General features: G+C 41.5%; 1 protein-coding gene across 1 annotated transcript in view; it reads right to left on the reverse strand.

The window, feature by feature from the left end:
* Positions 1 to 549: 549 nt before the first annotated feature.
* LOC121614495 (cadherin-12-like) overlaps positions 550 to 19520 on the reverse strand; it is an 84411-nt gene continuing 65440 nt past the window's right edge. The window contains exons 9-13 of the mRNA XM_041948374.1: positions 19031 to 19167; positions 13653 to 13774; positions 13184 to 13298; positions 10429 to 10680; positions 550 to 1456 (exon numbers count right to left, since the gene is read on the reverse strand). Of these exons, the coding sequence (XP_041804308.1) occupies positions 843 to 1456; positions 10429 to 10680; positions 13184 to 13298; positions 13653 to 13774; positions 19031 to 19167 (1240 nt within the window). The 3' untranslated portion in view covers positions 550 to 842. The remainder of the gene's footprint in view (positions 1457 to 10428; positions 10681 to 13183; positions 13299 to 13652; positions 13775 to 19030; positions 19168 to 19520) is intronic.

The following is a 19520-nucleotide window of genomic DNA, read 5'->3' on the forward strand; positions in this document are numbered from 1 at the left end:
CGACAAGCAACTGCTGAGCAAATGAAGTGGAAAAACCCCAGTACTCAGAAAATGAGTGCCAGATGTTAAAGTTCATAAAGAAAGATGACATCAGATCCCATTAAAGAAAACCCAGCTAAATTCATTTTAAACGTTTTAAATGCCCTAAAGCTGCTGTGAAATAGAAACGGGACTCTGCAAGACTTTTCAGATATGCCAGCAGCTCTGTGACGCTAATTGGGCACAGCAGCGCTTTGAACTACAACAGCAGGATGTCACAGTGCTGATACTGATGCTGATGCTGATGTTTAGCAGGCGATGTTCGCCATGCTCATATTCACATTGTCTGAGTTTAGCATGTAGGCATAAAATTAGCTAATTAGCAGTAAACGCAAAGAGCAGCTGAGGCTGATGTGAATGCCATCAGTTTTGCAGGTTTTTGGTCATATACTAAAGTTCTGGACAAAATAAAAGTTTGACTTGATGATGGCGATCCAACATTTTGTATCCTTCCTAGTGTGGGTAAGAAATGATTTGATGAGGCTTCAGAATCTGGTATTGAAATCAAAACGCCACTTCAAGATCTTTTATTAAGTATCACAACTTAAAATACATGTAAACATATAGTACCTCAGGCACTTTGAGGAGCTATAAAGTTTACCTTTTCACACAGCTGTCGCTAGATTCTCGCTCTCCGGCTAACCAGTCCACAACTCTACCTCACATGAACGGCTTTCTAAAAAAGTCCCCACATCGTTCTAGCCAGTGGCTGTCACAGTAAAAAACAAACAAACAAAAAGGTCTAGAAAAGAACACTAATTCCCACATAGCCACCCAAAGTCTCTCTGCTGTCCACTTTCCTTTCAGCTCTCCTCAGTCAGAGCAGGCGGCTGTCTGTCCAGGATACTAGCCAGTGTTTTGAACGGCTGTCCCCAGTCACCAAGGGAGCTAAAATCCCCCGACTCGTCAATCACCCATGACTCCTCGATGGAGCTGAGCGAGCCGGCCTCCGAGCCGTCGCCCTCGTAGGCGTAGGTCGCCAGTGAATCATAGGGCGGGGCGGCATATCCCTGCTGGCTCTCCTCCAGCCGCTGTTCGATGAACTCCCTGATCATTTCAGCACCGTCCTCGGTCACTCTGCCACGGGGGGAGAGCGGGGCCTTGTTGCTCACGGCGGCAATGACGCTGGCTGTTTGACAATGGATGTCAGGCGTCCTGACGTCATCAGCGCGACTGCTGAGATGCAGCAGAACCCCGTCTCCGTAGCCATTTTTGTCCTTCTTGGAGGCGCTGCTGTGAGTGCTGGTACACTGCGAGTGCGTGTGGCGCAGAGTGCCCATGTCAAAGGCGTGAGTGTCCGCCTCACCTCCGCCCTCATCGTCATAGTGTATGACGTTATCGCGGATGTCCTCCTTTGATGTCATCAGAGTCTCTTTCTCTTTGTTGCGCCTTTGGCCCATGTATAATGCTGCCATGACTGCAAGAACAGAGAGGAAGTTATGGGTTAGCTGAAAAACCTCTATACATGCACAATACAATTGGTTTGTCTGTTTCTCTTTATTTTCTCTCTGTCCTACTGGACGTTCACTAAAACCAGAATGTGGACAGTTATTGTGACTTGCAAAGGTTTAATTCCAGAAATATGACACACTCAGAATGAAGTTGAGTTCAAAATACCAAAGTTCACAAGTTCAAAAGAAAAAAATAAACTTTATTTTGGATGAACTACGTCGAAACAGTACTCTGTTTCTGTTCGGTGTCGTTCGCCACCCTGGCAGTCTGACCACTTTACAACAAGGAAGTGTGCTTGCTAACAATTTCTGGCAAACAATCTTTAATTTAAGAGAAACACTGGAAAAACCCGGCTGCTCTCTTGTGTTTTTTTTTTTTTTTATATCAGTAGACAAAAGGAAAAGCTGATGAATCACAGTGTAAAGAGCCCTGATGGCAGGCTTTAACAGGATGACATGTCACTCCCGGGTCAGATCCAGGGTAATTTGCTCTGCTCTCAGTTGGAGTCTGCATCGGGACACAAACTGCCAAAACTGAGCTCGAGCAGCTTAGGAGATATCGAGAAGAGGAAGAAGAGGAAGCCCTGCTGCTCGCTCAAATCTCACTGTTCCTCTTGCAGGCACAAAACATTGATTACCCTCACACGTCTGTGCTGGACTGCTCTCCAAAGTTTGCTGTTTACTCATCTGTCAATGCTTGGTGTCACATTTTGACATTAATACACAACTCTACAGATAGCATAATTGTAGGATGTGGTAATTCCTAATGTTTCTGTTGACTTTTAATTCTTTCAGGAAGGACATAACAGTGAAATACCAACCTTTGTAGTCCATCTCCCCAGAGATGTACAACAATCAGATGTACAGTACAGAAAATGGAGTTTCTACAGGTTTCTGCTGTGATGTTTCTGACAGCCAAGGTATGGAGAGGATAAATTTTTTTTATTTTTATTGGTTTTTGGAAAAAAAAAAAAAGTTCATACAAGGGCTTCTCAAAGTCTGGACCTGCAAGGCAAATCAACCTGGCCCCAGAATGCAGTGCTGTTCTCTTCTGCTCATGACTGCCATCCAGCTCTCTATCATAGTAAACACAAACCACCATGATGAACCTGTACGGGCAGAGTGATAGACTGTATCCGGAGGTTTAAGATCAGAGGCAGAAGAATGCATATAAATTATATAACCATGGTCTATAACGGGTAAAAATGTTAACCGGACAATTTACTATTGCTTTTTTAATTAATACAAGTCTTGTTTCTATAAAAGAAACATTAGTTTTGTATTGTACTGTTTTATGTCATCCAGAATGTTGTTGTTGTCCGTGTACAGATGAATTGTATTTTGCATCTAATATATTTGTAAAAAATGTGAACAAAGGTGGTCCCAGAATACACACCTGTGTTAAAACTCATAAAACCTGACTGACCTCCACAACAGCTGGTGTTCTACCTCTGAGATCATTTGCCAATCAATTCCAAGATTTTTCATCAAACCCAATCAAATCCAGTCATTTCAAAAGAATTTCATTATCAAGAGAGTGGAAAGCCTTAGATGGCACACTAAAAACAGTGACACCATCCTGACTATTAGCGTCTAGAAGTGTCATTCAAGGCTTTTGATGCTGCCGTCACAGTATTATGGCCCGGTCTAAAACCTTTTAGATTTTAAGATGCAGAGTTGAGACAAAAATGGTCAAACCTGATCATTTACCAGTTTCTCTAATGAAACTGGGCAATAATTATTCAGCTAATTTTACTGCAAAGGTAAGGCATAAAAAATAAGCACTCAGTTGAAAATGCAGCTGCTAATAATACAAGACTTGGCTGCAGCTGGAGGCTAACTCGCCCTTGATCTCGGAGATAAGTAAGTGACCATACTTTGTAGATACACCCTCAGTTTCTCCAGGAATGATGCCAGCAAGGAGGGGATCATCCAGGGATAGAGAAAAGTAAAAGAATAAAAGTCCCTAAATCACTACAATATCAATGAAAGCAATCGGTTAGTCCAGCTACCAGGCTGAAAGCAATCCTTTCCAATTGAGCAGCAGCAGTCGAGGCAGTCAGAGCAACATTAGCCTTCATCTGCAGTGTTTCTGTTCACCTGATGAATGTACTCTTAGTCCAGTGTTCACTCTGTCTTCACCACATCCTGGGAAAAATATCTGGCTTAAAACTGCTGAATGCTCCTCTACAGTGTGTTCACCAGCCAGTCGCTAGCTCTGGATGTCTGCTGTTTATTGTGCATGTTGTGCACAGGTTTATCAGAGCCTTTTCAAAGGTTTCTTTAGTTTTCTGCTCGGTGAGAAAAGAGACAGCAGCCAAGGTGAGCTGTTGGATGGAGTGTGCTCACTGTCACTAACTATTTCCTTTCCTTTAGAAAGGTTAAATACTAATGAGAGGACAGTAAAACACGGGAGAATCCCAGGAAAAACAGGAGAGCTGACAGGTTTGATCATCACAAAACAGAGATAAAACAGACAGAAGGTATTTCTGTGTGTTAGATTTGTTTTTAAATTACACTGTAATTTTGCGTTTGTCCAACAAAACAGACATAAATCAACCGGAGAGCAGATTTAGTGAATTAGCTTAAATTAAGTCAGAGACGCCGGGGTATAACAGAATATTTCATGCCATTAGCCAGAGGCAGTCTAAAGTGAATCTTGAGCAATACCTGACCAAATATATATTAGTCACATTTCCTTGGCTGCATCCCTGATGTCCATTTATTCAACTTGTAATGCTGGAAATAGTCTATTTTAGCTTTCTTTTATTTTTGCTTATTAATAATCAATTAATCAAACTCATAATCAACAGATTGACTTCAATCTAACCTAAAACACGTGACAAACAAAGCCTTTTCTTGTCAGGGAGACAATTAAACCTGCCTGAGCGACATGATTATTACAGTTTTATCATCCCAGTTTCCACCTCACTAATGCAGAAAAGTCCACACTAACTGTCCCAATTAAAGATCCTCCTGGGGAGCTGCTGTTCAGGCATGTTAGACAAGTCTATTTCAAAATCAGATCATCTCACATATATCTGATATTTGTGGAGATTTCCATCACATATCACTAATGGCCACAACTCAATTAGATCATAAACTCCCACAAACAATCTAATTGCTGTGTAATGAAATGTTCTGTAGATCTTATCATGCTCCACATTTAAGCTTATATTATCTGTATTTCTACATGAGTGAGTGTTAAAGGGTTTCTGTGGACTGACTATTAACACAACAGTATTTCTATATATTCAGTATAAATATGGTAACATCAATCCAGGGAAGAGATGATTGTGCATTGGACTGAAGTCAGAGGACAAATAATCAAAGATCCCATGATTTATATATGATACATATGTCAATAGAAATGCTGCTGAATGTCCTCACTGCATGCAGATGTGCTGTATGTCCTCATATGGAAGCTGCTGCACCTCACTTCCCTCCATTAGCAAACCAATCGTCTGATCTGTGAAGCAGATCAGCGCACAGAGAAGGAAACACAACAACATCCCCCTGGGCTATGTGCTATAGAAACTAAACAAGGTCACAGTGTAGACGAGGGGCCGGGTTAATGGGGGCTAGTATGTACTGGAGTATACTGATGTTTCAGCATGTTCAGCTCTTTGGGAGACTTAATAGAAAAGTGTCTTGTGTCAGCAGCAGGGCTGTTTTGTGAGCTTCTTGCTGCTGGAGGAAATATTAACACTATGGCACAACTGAGGATTGTGAAAAGGAACAAACAGTGTTCCAGAAATAATAACAGGTTCACCGTAGTCAGAGGGGAATTCAAATGAGAGGACGCGTAGGATACAATCTGTGGAGAGTACATCCACTGAGAGACATGTGCTATTTATTAGCCTGCCTTCTGATGCAGGTTAAAGCATGTCACTAACTAGTTGTACAAAGGGAAGAAATTTACACAAAAAGGACAATATAGAGAAATATATAACCCATGTACAATGAAAGAGGCAGAATAATGTGAAATCATTCGTTAGTTTCTGATTCAGCACATCAGCTACAGTGCTGTATCCTCCTGCAGGTGATGGAATAATGCTGTGTTAGCATTAGAGGAGGATTTATTTAGGGCTGTGAGAAGGAGGTGGGGGTGTTGACTTGGTAAAGTGCTGAAATTTCTTCAGGCTGTAACGAAGCAGAAAGCCCCTTTCTCACATAACAGAAAAAACATCCAGCACCTTCTGAGCCGAGCTGAAGTGAGAAACAGAACTGATCTGGCCACCGGCAGCTCACTGTGAATGAAACTAGGACTCCAATTCACAGAGCCTCTCCAGCTGCACCCTGTCCTGTGCTGAAGACGCAGCTGTGCCGCAGCCACCCAGTTTCCCTTCCTCTACATTACATTTGCTTGTTGTTACCTGCAGCTAACCCTACATCTCATCTCCCTGCAGCTCTGTCTGCTCTGCTCTGGACCCTGTCTCCCCTTCGTCTCGTCCGTCCTGCTCGCCGTCTGCTTTTATGGAAGCATGGTTCAGTGAAACCTGTTTTTTGTAGAATTCAAGCTGGGACCAACAGAGAACTTTTCCCTGGTCCACTCAGTTCCAAGCAACTCTGATCATGTGACCCATAAAATCAAGTGTTTTTTGAGGCATGAACTGTGTCTGAGTTTGAATAGAGCAGTGCAGGAAAAATCAGCGCTCTTCTCAACTACAACAATCCATCGGCTGGAGACGAATCATGCTCCTGTTGTTGCTGACCTTAAGATTCAGTCAAATGATCCTCAGCTTTATGTGGACCAAGTCTAACTGCAAGAGTCCAGATTTAAATCAGAGTCTGTCTCAGTCCTCCTCGTCCTGGTCTCTCCCTGTTTCCCACCTCTCTGGGCAGCACACTGTCCTGTTCAGCTGAAGTTTGTGAACTTCTGATGTGAGCAGGCAGCTTCATGTGTTGATGAGCACTGTCTGGTAATGTAGGTTATTTACAATGTGACAATGTTGATGTTATTTAGAATTATTTCATTTTTGTTATTTAGTTTATTTATTGCTCTGCTTTGTATTGTTCTTTATATTTAAAAAATGACAATGTTTCTAATGTTCTTCATATTTATATTTTGAAAATTTTACAAATGTAAAATTCAAATAAGAATAAGTATAGCTTTATATTTTTGTTGGCATCAGATAATGGTGCAAACTGTTTGAAGGGGGGCCCTGGGACTATTTTTCCTAATGCCACTTCAGACTGGAAGAGAAAACAAAGATCTGAAACATCCGTAATGTTTCCAGATGTTTTTTTGTGTGTTTCTTTCCTCATTGTATAACCCAAATTCATAAAACATACTTAAAACAGAATGCAATCATTTGCTAGTCTTTTCTAACATATGCTCCATTGAAAACTGCACAAAAACAATATATTTAATGTTTCACCTCATGAACTTCATTGATTTTTGTAAATATCTGCTGATTCTGAATTTGATGCAGTGACATGTTTCAGTCAAGTTGGGACAAGAGCAACTAAAGACTGGGAGAGTCCAAAAACACCTGTTTGGATCATTCCACAGGTAAACAGGTTGATTGGTAACAGGTGATAGTATCATTGAGTATGAAAGGAGCATCCTGGAGAGGCTCAGTGGTTCACAGAGAGGATGGAGGGAGGTTCAACACTTTGTGGACACATGATTGAATAAAGGATGTTACTACATGGGCTCAGGAACTCTTGGACAAACTGTTGTTGGTAAGCATGGTTCATTTGCAAATGATTGCATTCTGATTTTATTTATATTTTACACAGCAATTTCTCTGATGGGTACAATAGCATGATTCCTGGGAGAAGTGATGACCGTTGTTATAAAAACAAGATTCTGTAATTTATTTAGTGATGGTTTGATCGTCAATACTAGATTTTTGTCAATATATGATTAGTTCAGTCTTTGAAGTAGAATTTGATTCAAATTTTGGCTTTGAATATCAGGTTAGTTCAGTCATGATGCCTCCAGCTGATAAAGACCTCAAAAATTCCACTTTGCCTCCTCTCTGTTGATGTGGAAAAGGTCACGCATGCCTCAGTTCTTTACGCTTGGATTATTGTAGCTCCAACAGCTGTCGCCCAAAGTGCTGCAGCCCTTTTAACCAAGGCTAGGTGGCAGAAACAGAGAGTTACCTACAATGGCCTCCTGTTAACTTAAGAGAGCTTTTAATGCCATGCTGTTAGTCCTTGAGGTCAGCAAAGTTTCAGGTCTGAATCTGTTTGAGCCTTTATGAGCCTGAATTAGGGAACTCCTGTGTCGAAATCCTGACAGGAAAGAACAAAGAATTCACACTCAGAGCCGCTGGGCTTCAACTGCCTGCCTCAGGAGTCCCTCACCTTTTACAATCTCCACTGAAAACATTGTTTTCCATTCTTTTCTCCCATTTTTGTCCATCTTTATCTGTTCTGTCTCTGTTTTATGTTCGACTTTACTTACTCACGCTCAAGAAGCACCAGCACGTCAAACATCCCAGCCCTCTGGAGACACTGATCATGTCACAGTTTTATTTAATAATTAATAAGAATTCTGATAATCGATCAGTCTTTGTCATCGATTCACAAAGCAAGAATGCCAAACATTAGTAAGGATTTGCTGCTTTCTCTGTTTTCCATCACTGCACTGACTATGTTTTGGTTTTTTACTGACAAAATAAGCAATTAAATTAGTTTGGGCTCTAGAGAATAGTGATGAGCATTTTTCAGTATTTTCTGACATTTTATTGATGATTTACCAATACATAATCCACAGGGTGATCCATTATGAAACTAATTGCTAATTGCTTTTTTGGCCGGGTCAACCTGTCTGCGTTTGTGTTTTTGCCCCAAAGGTGACAAGAGCTAAGAGCTAACAGGAAGTTAATAAAACATGAGGTGCCAAACCAAAGGCCAATCCCCAGGGAAGACGAAAAGCTTTTTTCTAGCATCATGTACCAGCAGTGGAAATTTTCCAGTCTATCCTTTCCAGAGAACCGTCTTTGACCTAATATAACCCTGCCAAAATATACACATGCCATTTTAAGCACAAATGTTAAGATATTTGAGTAATTAACATCAGCCAGCATTCCTCCAAGCGTACCGTCAAGCTCCCTCTTCTGCTACAGCAAAGTGCTTCATTGCCATCATGACATATGAGGGACTTTCTCTCTCTCTGTCAGGCACGAGGAAAAGGTGGATGTTATGTGTTCGCAGCTATTAGCCCATCCTCCCCTCTGCTCCTTTATGTCCTCTTTCAGTTATCCTCCCTCTCTGCAGAGGACACCAATAAAGAAGGCACAATGCCCTGAGGAAGCAGTGATTCTTCTCTGACAAGCCATCAGTCCACACACACACACACACACCTATGTGCTTCTCTTATGACTGCGGGTGAATCAGTTGTGAGGGCAGCATAAAGAACTGCTTCCACCCTGCTTAAATTTTATTTCTGCTTCAACACACATACGAGATGTATATGCACACACACTTTCACAATGAGAGCTAGCAATTTCTGAAACAAGCAATTTCTTAACTATATTATATATATATATATATATATATATAGTATAGTGTAGTATGCAGTATAATTCTCTGTAACAGAGGCATGATTAATGAATGAAATGAGATGATGGAATGAAAAAGAAGTAAATGAGCATCAGCGTCTCTGAGTGGACTTGGGCATCTTCCTGGGATGAGCAGAGGCTTGTCATGGGTTGCTGGTGCCCTCTAGTGTTATCCTACAAACATTAATTCACTGGGAAAATGCCTCTTCATCATTATCACATTATCAGCTGTGGGCCAGAAAATTAAAACACCACAACAATGTGATTTTTATCACACCTGAAAGTCTCTCTCTCTCTCTCATTTAGCCAGTCATCACAAATGCACTCATAAAAATTCCTAAAAATCCTTTTTTGTTTTTTTTTCACAATTGAAAATCCTAATAATAATGCACGACTTAAAGAGTTGGGAGCACTGCAGGTTAAGTGACATTGATACAGCAGACAAGAATTGTTTTTGGGTTAAAGCTCTGTCATAATTTAATGTTACATTTGCATTGCTGTGCAGATGTTAATATGTTGAGCTGTGTGGGAAAGTCTGCCAATTTAAGTGGACAGAAAGTACTTCAGTCCATTTCAAGTCATCATATTTAAAGCCACATTGATTTATTCTTATGGCCTCTCAGGGCACAATAAGTTAATAAAATTCCTAAAATCTCTGATATTTTCCTTTACTGTTGTTCTAGTGTTAGTGAACAATTGCCTATTCACTAATTCATCAATCCTTGTCTCGAAGAGAAAGGTTTCGCATCGACAAATTTAATACAACGCTCCCACATGGTTTACGTGACTCATTCACCTGTCTGGTTGTGCTATCATAGTGTTATTATTGTTATTATCAATGTAGAAACTCTTTTGCAATAATAGCATCTATTAAATGTAGGATCTTCCTGGCGGTGTGCAGGTGTTATCATTTCCTGTTGGCTGGTGATCACATGACTCCTGTCATACAAGCTCCGATGAAGGCTTCCTGTTCAAATGCATCAGCAGATTTATCAAACTACTGGCTAACGCATGATGTGAGTACACTGTTTTTGAAGTGCTGCTTTTTTTCTAACCTTGTGCAGAAATACAGACAAATACAGAAAAGCAAGCCCTGTGCCCTTTATACAACAGTGATTAAGTTTCACTCTACACAGCATTCACACAAACAGTCAATGAACTGGTGTAATTTACTCATTCAACCATTAGTAATTATAATGACTAAAGTGGAACCCCTACCTGCAGTGTTTGCTTATGCAAATGTCCCTCTTGTGCATACACAGTGTTTAAATAGACCTAAAAGAAAGCCTAATACATCTGTGACTCTAAGATAGAGCCTGTACTGAAAGTATGACCCAATGTGCTGATTTCAGTCCTATGAACAGTGTTTTGGTGTTTGTATTTATCACTATGTTGTAGTTCTAGAAGAAAGATGAGCCTACCAATCAGCAGAGCTACACAAAGCAGAATAGCCATCAGAGCTCCAGTGCTGAGGCCCACGGGGAGGAAGATGGCCTCGGCCGAGCAGGTAAGCAGCGAGCCCCCGGCCTCGCAGGAGCACACTCGGATGGTGAGGGTGGCTGTGCTGCTCTGGGCGGGGTAACCACTGTCTTCAACCACAACAGGAAGCACGTAGACATCCTGCAGCCGCCGCTGGAAGCCTGAGCGTCGAGTCACAATGCCAGCTGTGTTGTCTGGAAACCAGCAGAGGATGATGTTACAGCACTGACATTTCCCAGACTGTGTCACACGACATTTGGGAAGTCTCACCAACTCTTGAAGACTATACCAAGAATAAGCATCCCTGAAGTGTCAGCCTTTCCACTTAAAACACTCCATTCCATTTGCAATGAATGGAGGGATTAGGCTAAGATAAATATGGACAATAACCAGACTTTGCCTTCGGAACAAATAACACCGTAACACCAGTCTTTCAAAAGAAAGACCCAGGATAGGTGGTTAGCTTTACAGGCATTTAGAACCAGTCCCTGGTGAAAGTGATCACCAATAATTAATGCATAGGCAGACTTTGCAATATTTTGTCCAATCTGTAGAATTGTTGTAAATTTATTTTGTACATATTCACATTCTTTTCCTTCATATAATGATCCAGTTTACCGCCAGTGTTTGGACGCAAAGTCAATCAAAATGAATCTGATCAGCCTCAACCAGTGATATATTAGCACCACTGTGTGTGTGTGTGTGCAGTTGCTTGACTGACTAAACCCTCATTTAATGAGGTTCACATGAGTTGCTGTGTTCGGGTAACTCATCATCACACCATATATACCTTTTTGGTGTAGTCTGGCTTAACATTTTTTCCTGCTGAGGAGGAAGAGGAAGACATCGTCATCACTGGATGATGCTGATTCCACATTTTTTTGAATGAACTGGTGCAATTGTTGCAGTTGCTTCCGTTATGAATAGTTTTGAAATATTAGCGTCTGAGTATTTTGCATTTGCTTCTTGTCATCTTTTACGTCCCTGGCGTATAAAGGCCTTAGTGTGAGGATCCTTTGCCCGCCATTCACACAATTGAGGTGTGAAAAATGATGCGTGTTAGTGAGTGGTTGAAATCCCAGCTCCAGCCTGCAGGGGCAGCACTGAGTATGAACTTGAACACTCACAGATTTGCAAGTCCCCTCTTAGCTAATATTAAGATAAATTCACCAGAGGGGTGTAGACGTGATTTTAGCATGATTTACAGCCATACCAACAGTTGACCTCCAAAATGTTTCCTGTTGGCTCACCAGTCCACTGTTGGTAAACATGTAACACTGTCCACTGCTTGATAGGTACACACACACACACACACACACACACACACACACACACGCTCCAGTTTCCCTTCGTGGCTGTAGGCCTGTGTCTGACTCTATCAGATGTGATGCTGGCTGTACAGGCGCAAACACAAAAATCTAACAATGCTTGTTGCTGAGGTGTGGCAGGAGAAAACAGGAAATTGAAGTGGAAGATTATAAAAGCTGATCATCCAGCCCAAAATTTTGACAATACTGGAGGATCTATGCTTCAAGATTTATCTCCACTGCCATGACTCACAATACAGGATGCAGTATGTGCTCTGTGTGGTAATGCAGGAGGTTCACACGCTGTCACAATCCAGCAGTTTATGTTGGGCTAACTTTTCCAGAGCCTTAACCATGTGTTAGTTGTCCAACTGTAACTATAACTTAACTATAGTTTCTCTAACCTTGACCATGGTGTTGTTGCCATGTGCAGATGAAAGTGAAAAGAAAGAATTTCAATAATGTTCAGAGTGAATGTTAAAAAAAAAGGAAAACCTTGTGACTGAATGTAATCCAGAGTTTGCAAAGTCATCAAATATTAACATTCTTCCACACTCTTAAACTAGATTTATATTTCTGTGATAAGGGGTTACATCACATCTACAACAGCTACATGTGAACGCCTTGAGGTTACACTGCAGAGCACAATGTGGCTGATGTGCACTTCCTCAAAATTATAACCTCACGTCAGGGCTATAGGAGCCATGGATATTCAACGCTGGATGAATATTATAACTAAAGCACGATATGGCCTAAGGGACATCACTTCCCATACTGGCACTGTATGTTGGCAGAGGGCATACAGTACATCATGGGCTACAGAACTGTGCATATGAACTGTACATCCAGTAATTCTAAATAAAACAGGACTATATAGAATGAGACAAGAAGTCTGAATAGTGGAGTAACCCAAAAGGTGTCTACCATCAATCAACCAACAAAACAGCAGAGAGCACTCCAACTTTCTACTTAAGTAGAAATAGAGTAGGTTTCTTTGGTCTTCAAAACCAGTGAAGTAAAACAAACACAAGCTGTTTCAAAGACTAATAACATATGGTCAGAGTGGGTTTCTGACAGAAGCTTCAGCAGCAGTTTAACACCACAGTGTCTACATGAGAAGTGACAAGGTGTTGGCTGAGGTGTTCAGCTGCCTGCAGCAGCCCAAACAACGCTCCGAGAGCAGTGATCAGCTGTGTGCTCGACGGCTAAACAATGAGCTGACACTCGCTGCGTGAGAGCCCTGTCACACGGACACTTTGTTGTCACTATTATTAGATGCATTGTTATAAAAATAACGATTAGAGCCACTTTTGCTTCAAAGTAAAGGAGTCACACAATTACACAAAATTATCTTCTTCGTCTTCTTCCCTTTTGATCCCCTCTTACTCACTTCCAAAATCTCGAACAGTGAAGTTTCTGTTGCGGAGCTCTTTGGGGGTCTTGAAGAAGAACCTCTGGCCGACAGGTGGAAGGTCTTTGTCCACAGCGCTGACCGTCTGGATCACCTGGTCAGGCAGCAAACACAGACAATCTGCTCAGTACACGCAGAACCAAGGAGAGGAAAGCTGATGGCTTGTGAATTAAAGAGTGCTGGTTCAGATCACACGAAAACAGTAACTCTCCTGTGGAGAGTGGAGCATCTGCATGCTTTATCCTCTCATTTACAATTCAATTTGTATGGTACACCCACTCTTTATCTGAATGTGGCTTTTTAGACTATTTGAACTGAACTGTAACACGGATTAACTCAGATCTCAACATGATAAATCTTTGTCACCCAGGGTAAAGGTGTGCAGTGTATGCTCCACACTGTTTTGTAAGAGCAAGCGTCATTCCCAAGCAGATTCAGCTCAGTTTACCTGCCCGACTCTGGAGTTTTCACAGACGAAGGTATCTGGAGGAAGCGCCAGCTCAGGAGGGAACTCATTCACATCCAGGATGTTGATTGTCACTGACACTTTGGTAGACAGCAGAGGGTTGTCTGTAACAGTCAACATGAAGTCATATATGACTATATGCGGTGGTAGTGTCTTAGCAGTTAGTATTGGCATCTAGCAGTTAACATTAACAGTATAGGTGAATCTAGCTGTATTGTCTTCTTCTGTTCCTCTTAGCAGGTAGCGGTTAGCATTTAGCATTAGCATTGGCATTAGCTAAATGGTTGCATCGGAACTGTATTGTCTTCTTCTGTTCTTCTTAGCGGTTAGCATTAGCATTAGCTAAATGTGTACTGTACTGGCCACTACCTGGAGCATCTCCTAAACAGGCCTGGGTCAGTTGAATGTGGCAGTGCTGTTTGGATTGTGTAGGAGCAGTGTGAACTGGCACTAGGGGGGGTGACTCTGGGACGCCCAAGTATCCACCTGATGACCCCCAGAGACGTGTTAGGAATCACTGCTCTTTGGCATGTATAGAGGCAGATTAGGGCTCCAAGGTTCTTCACTGAGAATGAATCCTCTTTTTGAGCACAAGTATCTTGTGTTTAAATTAACTACACTCCGTGAAATCATCCTCCCTCTATGGATGTGGGTGTATCTGTTTTCTCCAGAGCATGGTGAACTCGTTCCTTCCTCCCGCCAACTTACGTGTGCACCTGCTGCCAATCCACGCATCAACTCCACCTGTAGGCTGCAGTCTATAAACCCTGGTCCATCACTTTACTTCCTCAGGGCTGCGTGTGTGTTTGTGTGTGTGTGTGTGTGTGTGTGTGTGTGACGTGTTGATATGTTTCATTTTGATGTTAGTAAGGTTTATGGAATGTTGAGCTTGACAGTTTTTTCAGTTTGTTGGTTTTAGTAAAGGTTTTGCGGAGAAGATTATTAATTATTTTTAGCAGACAAACATATTTTAGTGTTATTTCTCTTCCATCCATCTGTTAATGTGAGCATGAGTGTGTAATCACATGCCCATAAAACAGTGATCTTCACCATGACCTCCTTCCACATCTCACTACAGTTGGATTTAACCTTTTGATAGAAAATGCTGAACCAGTCTGGTAGAAATGGTGCAGTTCTTTGCAAAGTCTGAGCACAAAGGACGTATCAGTCAAGCTTTTGAAATGCTGGACAGGAGTCTTTCAGCCGTTCATCAGGTGAGATACAGGCAACACCCCAGGTACAGACATGTGCACATAGTAAACTCTTCATCTTGATCTGGATACCCTGGTCGATGGCATGTCTTTATTAGCCCACATTGAGAGCTTTGTGTCATTTACGTGGACCTAAAGATTGATACATAATGCTGGTAAAGCAGGACGAGCACATTAGAGTAAAACATCAGTGTGTCCAATTGAACAGGTTTGTTCAATCTGCAACACTCAGCTTAAAACACACTTGCACTTCTGTGTTTCAGCTGTAAATCATCTAGCAGAGGTTAGGGTTAGTACCCATTCTGAATTACACAGTGTACGTAGTAGTTCTTGTATGCTGCACACAGAGCACCAGGCGTGGGCATGAGGGTCTCGGCTGTGTAATTGTGTTGTTCTACCTCGCCACCGACCCGTTTATGGCACACTGTGAGTACCAATTGGTAAGTAACCAAATATATCTAAATGTGACTGCACAGACTTTGACGTGTTGCCCCAGACAAACGTCCAAACTCTGATGTAGAATGTCGGCTGATGTGATTTTGTGTAGTCTGTCTCCAGATTGGAAGCATCGGACTGATTCTGAGCCAGCCAGCTCACCTCTTCCTCCATGCTGGCAATTACCCTCTGAAGTTCTTCAAGGTGAACTGGCATTGGGACTACATAAAATTGTGGCGAAAGGTATTTTAACCTTCTTCTGCAGGAATCATCTGAGTTACTGCTGCAACTAAAAACTAGTGATTATTGATTAATGTTCCTACTGTCTCCTTAATTAACTGGTCTGTAAAATGTCAGGAAACAGTGGAATGTGTCCATCATGATTTGTAAAGCTGAAAATGATGTTCTCAAATTGTTTCTTCTTATCAACAGTCCAAAACTCAGAGGTATACATTTTTGCCACAACTCTGAAATCAAAAAAAAGTTGGGACACTGTGTAAAACGTATAGAAGAACAGAATGCAATCATTTGGAAATAGAGTGTGTTCACCAACAACAGTTTTACTCAACACAGTCTGTTTTTTTGAAGTGGTGAAGCTGGCTCCATCACTTGTGAACCACTGAGCCTTTCCAGGATGCTCCTTTCATACCCAGTCATGATGCTATCACCTGTTACCAATCAACCTGTTTACCTGTGCAAAGCTGATGAGGTCAAACATTAAATACACTGTCTTTGTACTTTTTTCAAATGAGTATATGCCAAAAAGGATTAGCAAGTAAGCACATTGTGTTTTTTATGTCCCATTTACGTCCCAAATGTTTTAGGTTGTAATATAAAACAGAAAAATCGACAACTCCTCACATTGGAGAAGCTGAGAAAAGACATGATTTGAAAAAATACTGAAACTAATTTAGTAATTATATATAAGAAGTAATTGTGATGTTCTTGATTTTGTGTTTTAATGAACTTGTTGACACACCTACACTAATTTATATAAGTCACCCCTCATCGTACATGACATTGTTTAGCCAAAACCAACATACTGCTGCTGAAATAATGATTTTGGCCACTAGATGGAGTCAGACACTCATCAAATGTTTGCATGAGCCGCAGCTGCCTGTGTGGTTTTAACCCGCTCATCTCAAATAACTGTCGGATCATCTTCTCCAATCATTTTGGATCATCATTAACTTACAAACTCTTGTGTTTCACTCTACAACTGACTGTGATGGAGTCAGGGGATTTGTTGCTCTATCTAATGAGGAGGCCTGGCAGATTTGTAACTCGGCAGCCCTTTGCCACCTCAAGAAGCTTACAGGAGGAAATCATATGGTGCATACACGGTCTGGATGACTTAAGCTGCTTGCTCAAATTTACTAAATTTAGTTTCCACTGCAGTCACTACAGCTGCTGCACTCCAGCCAAATGTGCAAAGGACTGGGGGAGAGAGGGGCACAGAGAAATGTAACCCAAGCTTCCTGCAACAATTGATAGTCGCAATGGTTTGTCTTTATATTTTAATTGTGTATGTCATTTATTTATTTCTTTTTTTTCAGGTTGCAGAGTGCACAAATTGTTGGTCACTTTCCTTTCGTCATCTGCTGATAAAGGTCACATAAGATGATCAAAAGCTTGAGAACAGCTTTAAGCGGTGAAATTGTTTGTTGCTGCTTTTTCTAGTTCAAGAATTAACTTTCTGTCATAGCTTTTAAGCCGAAATGGACAAAACCTCCTCAAAGCGCACACGAAAAATGAAAATTTAAATGTCCACATTTTCAGAACAAGTGGACAAAGAGAACAGCAACTGCATGGATTCAGGGTGCAACTGTTGGTGCAACAACAAAAACTTAGTTATTTGATCCATTATATAGTCTGCATTAGTTTTAGACAGTGTTCCCATTATTCATATTCAACCTGCACTTGTTAGCTCGAGTCTGCCTCTGCGATCATATCTCAATACGCACATTTAGTGGAAGTAGCTGTATGTAAATTCTTCTTCCAGTGTAATCAAGGGTATGTGCATGCATCTGTGCATACATGTGCATATAGTGAAACCATGTGGAAAGCCATTGGCAGCCTCTGGTTTCCAATAGCACAAATGCAATGGCACTCTATGAAGCTTTATTCACATAACACTGAAAAAAGTGCACACTTCATCTTCACTTCATGGATTACAGCACAGAAGAAAGTTTCACCAGTGTGCTAATTGATTGTGGCACTCTAGTAACATATGGAAACCAAGGGTCGCCTGAATGCCTGCATTTTTATTGCACTTTTACCCAAATCAATCGACAAATTGCCTCTCATTCGAACACATACTGACACGCCAATGGCAGCACCCAAGCATCAAATGTGATTATTGGACAGCCCCCTTTACCTGCTGAGCCAAGGAACTGGACTTACAGAAAGACATGGGCGGAGACTTTGACATTTCTAAACCAGAATTACATTCTGAAGACAGTTGACTGAGGTAACATGAGGGCGCAGGTTAAAAAGTCGCTCTATGTGAGTGATGAAGCAGAGCGAGCACAGAGTAGACACAGCACATCATTGGACTATGAGACACACCAAAGATTAAGAGTTATTGAAGTATGCAAATAAGGAGGAACAACCACAGTAACTAAAAAAATGATCCAAATCCTCATCCCAAAACTGTGAAAGGAGAGTAAGTCCAAGCTTTGAACATTGGACACTCTCAGCTAAATCATTCTGTGGGGTGACCAACATGGGAGAACAGCGGGGTCGGCCAGTAAATATACAGTGATGAGAGGCCTGGACACAGATAGACCTTTATCCATGCCTGGTGTGATCCAGCATCTGCTATAGGTTTTGACCACCATTACCAAGTTTATTAATAGAAACACAACAAGACTTTCTGGGTCAAATGTGCTTGCTTGTCAATTGTATTTTTGCACTGAGTCACTTGTTGAAGTAGCTCGTAATGCACTGGTCCAGCTTCCGAGCATGTGGGCCTGAGTCTCTTTGTTTGCGGAGGAAACTCAGTCAGTCTCGATTGTGGTGATTATCTTGTTTGGTATTGATTTTACTGTGTTGGTGGTAGATTGTTTATCCATTTTTATTTGATGATGAGGTTGCTACTTAGAATGATGAGTTGATTTTAATATCAGCCTGTGAAGATATTTGTGACTGGTCTGCGTAACTTGTGCTTTACAAACAATGGTGTGAGGACATCATCAGAAGCCGCAGCAGGCCTGCACTGTTCTATGATCTAATGCTCGGGAAAGTTTATTGTGTTTTTACAATCTTTTCACATTTGACCAGTAAAATGTCCTCATAACTGTTGGATTCTTCCAGGAGGGAAACATTTTCTGCTCGAGTGAACAGAACCTTGGGATTTGAAGCGGCTGTCCAGTTATGCTTTTCAGTTTGAAAAAAAGCATTTCAATTCATCCAGCTTAAACTTAAAATAGTTAAGGACTAGACAGCTTTGTGTGTGTAATGATGTGACTGTCATTGCACACTTTGCAGCAGTTACACAGATAATAATGCTTGGGGCATCCCCCAAGGTAAAAAATAAATTGTGCACAAACTGAGAACTGCAGAACAGCAGACTCTTAACACCAACAGTGAACACTAGTATACAGAGAGGTAATCAGATCATGTCAGTGCATTGGATGGCTACTGCAGAAAACATGCTAACCATCAACAGTATCAAAATATAACAGTATCATGATTTTGGTGTGGAATACTTACTGACTTTGGTTGCCACCACAGTGATGTTGTGCTGCAGAGCTGTCTCTCTGTCCAGGTATTCATTGGTGGAAATGGTTCCTTCCACTGTGTCAATATCAAAACAGCTGTCAGACTCTGTGAGCCACTCCAGCGAATACCTGCGGAGATAAGCGTTCACCTGAGAGGGAATCAAGTTCTGGGTGCTCTGTCATCAAAAGAGCCACACTCACAAAAACGCTCTCACTCCAGCAGTGGGGCAGCAAGGGGAGCTTTCGTCACAGGAGAACCCATTAAAAAGAGCAAAGTGCTCGTTTCGCTGTTTTTAAGCACCGTAGCAGCAAAGCAGTTTGATGTTTCGAGGTTCGGTTTGGAACGGCAATAACTCTGACCCACTCAGATCCACACAGTACGGCTTCATGTTTTAAAACCAGGGCGTATGTAACATTGTTGAAGTTCCAGTGCATAACTGTTGTACATTAATGTTTCTGCCAGCCATTGGAGACCACCAACA

The sequence above is a fragment of the Chelmon rostratus genome, chromosome 12 (genome assembly GCF_017976325.1).
Source record: "Chelmon rostratus isolate fCheRos1 chromosome 12, fCheRos1.pri, whole genome shotgun sequence".
Taxonomy (NCBI): Eukaryota; Metazoa; Chordata; class Actinopteri; order Chaetodontiformes; family Chaetodontidae; genus Chelmon; species Chelmon rostratus.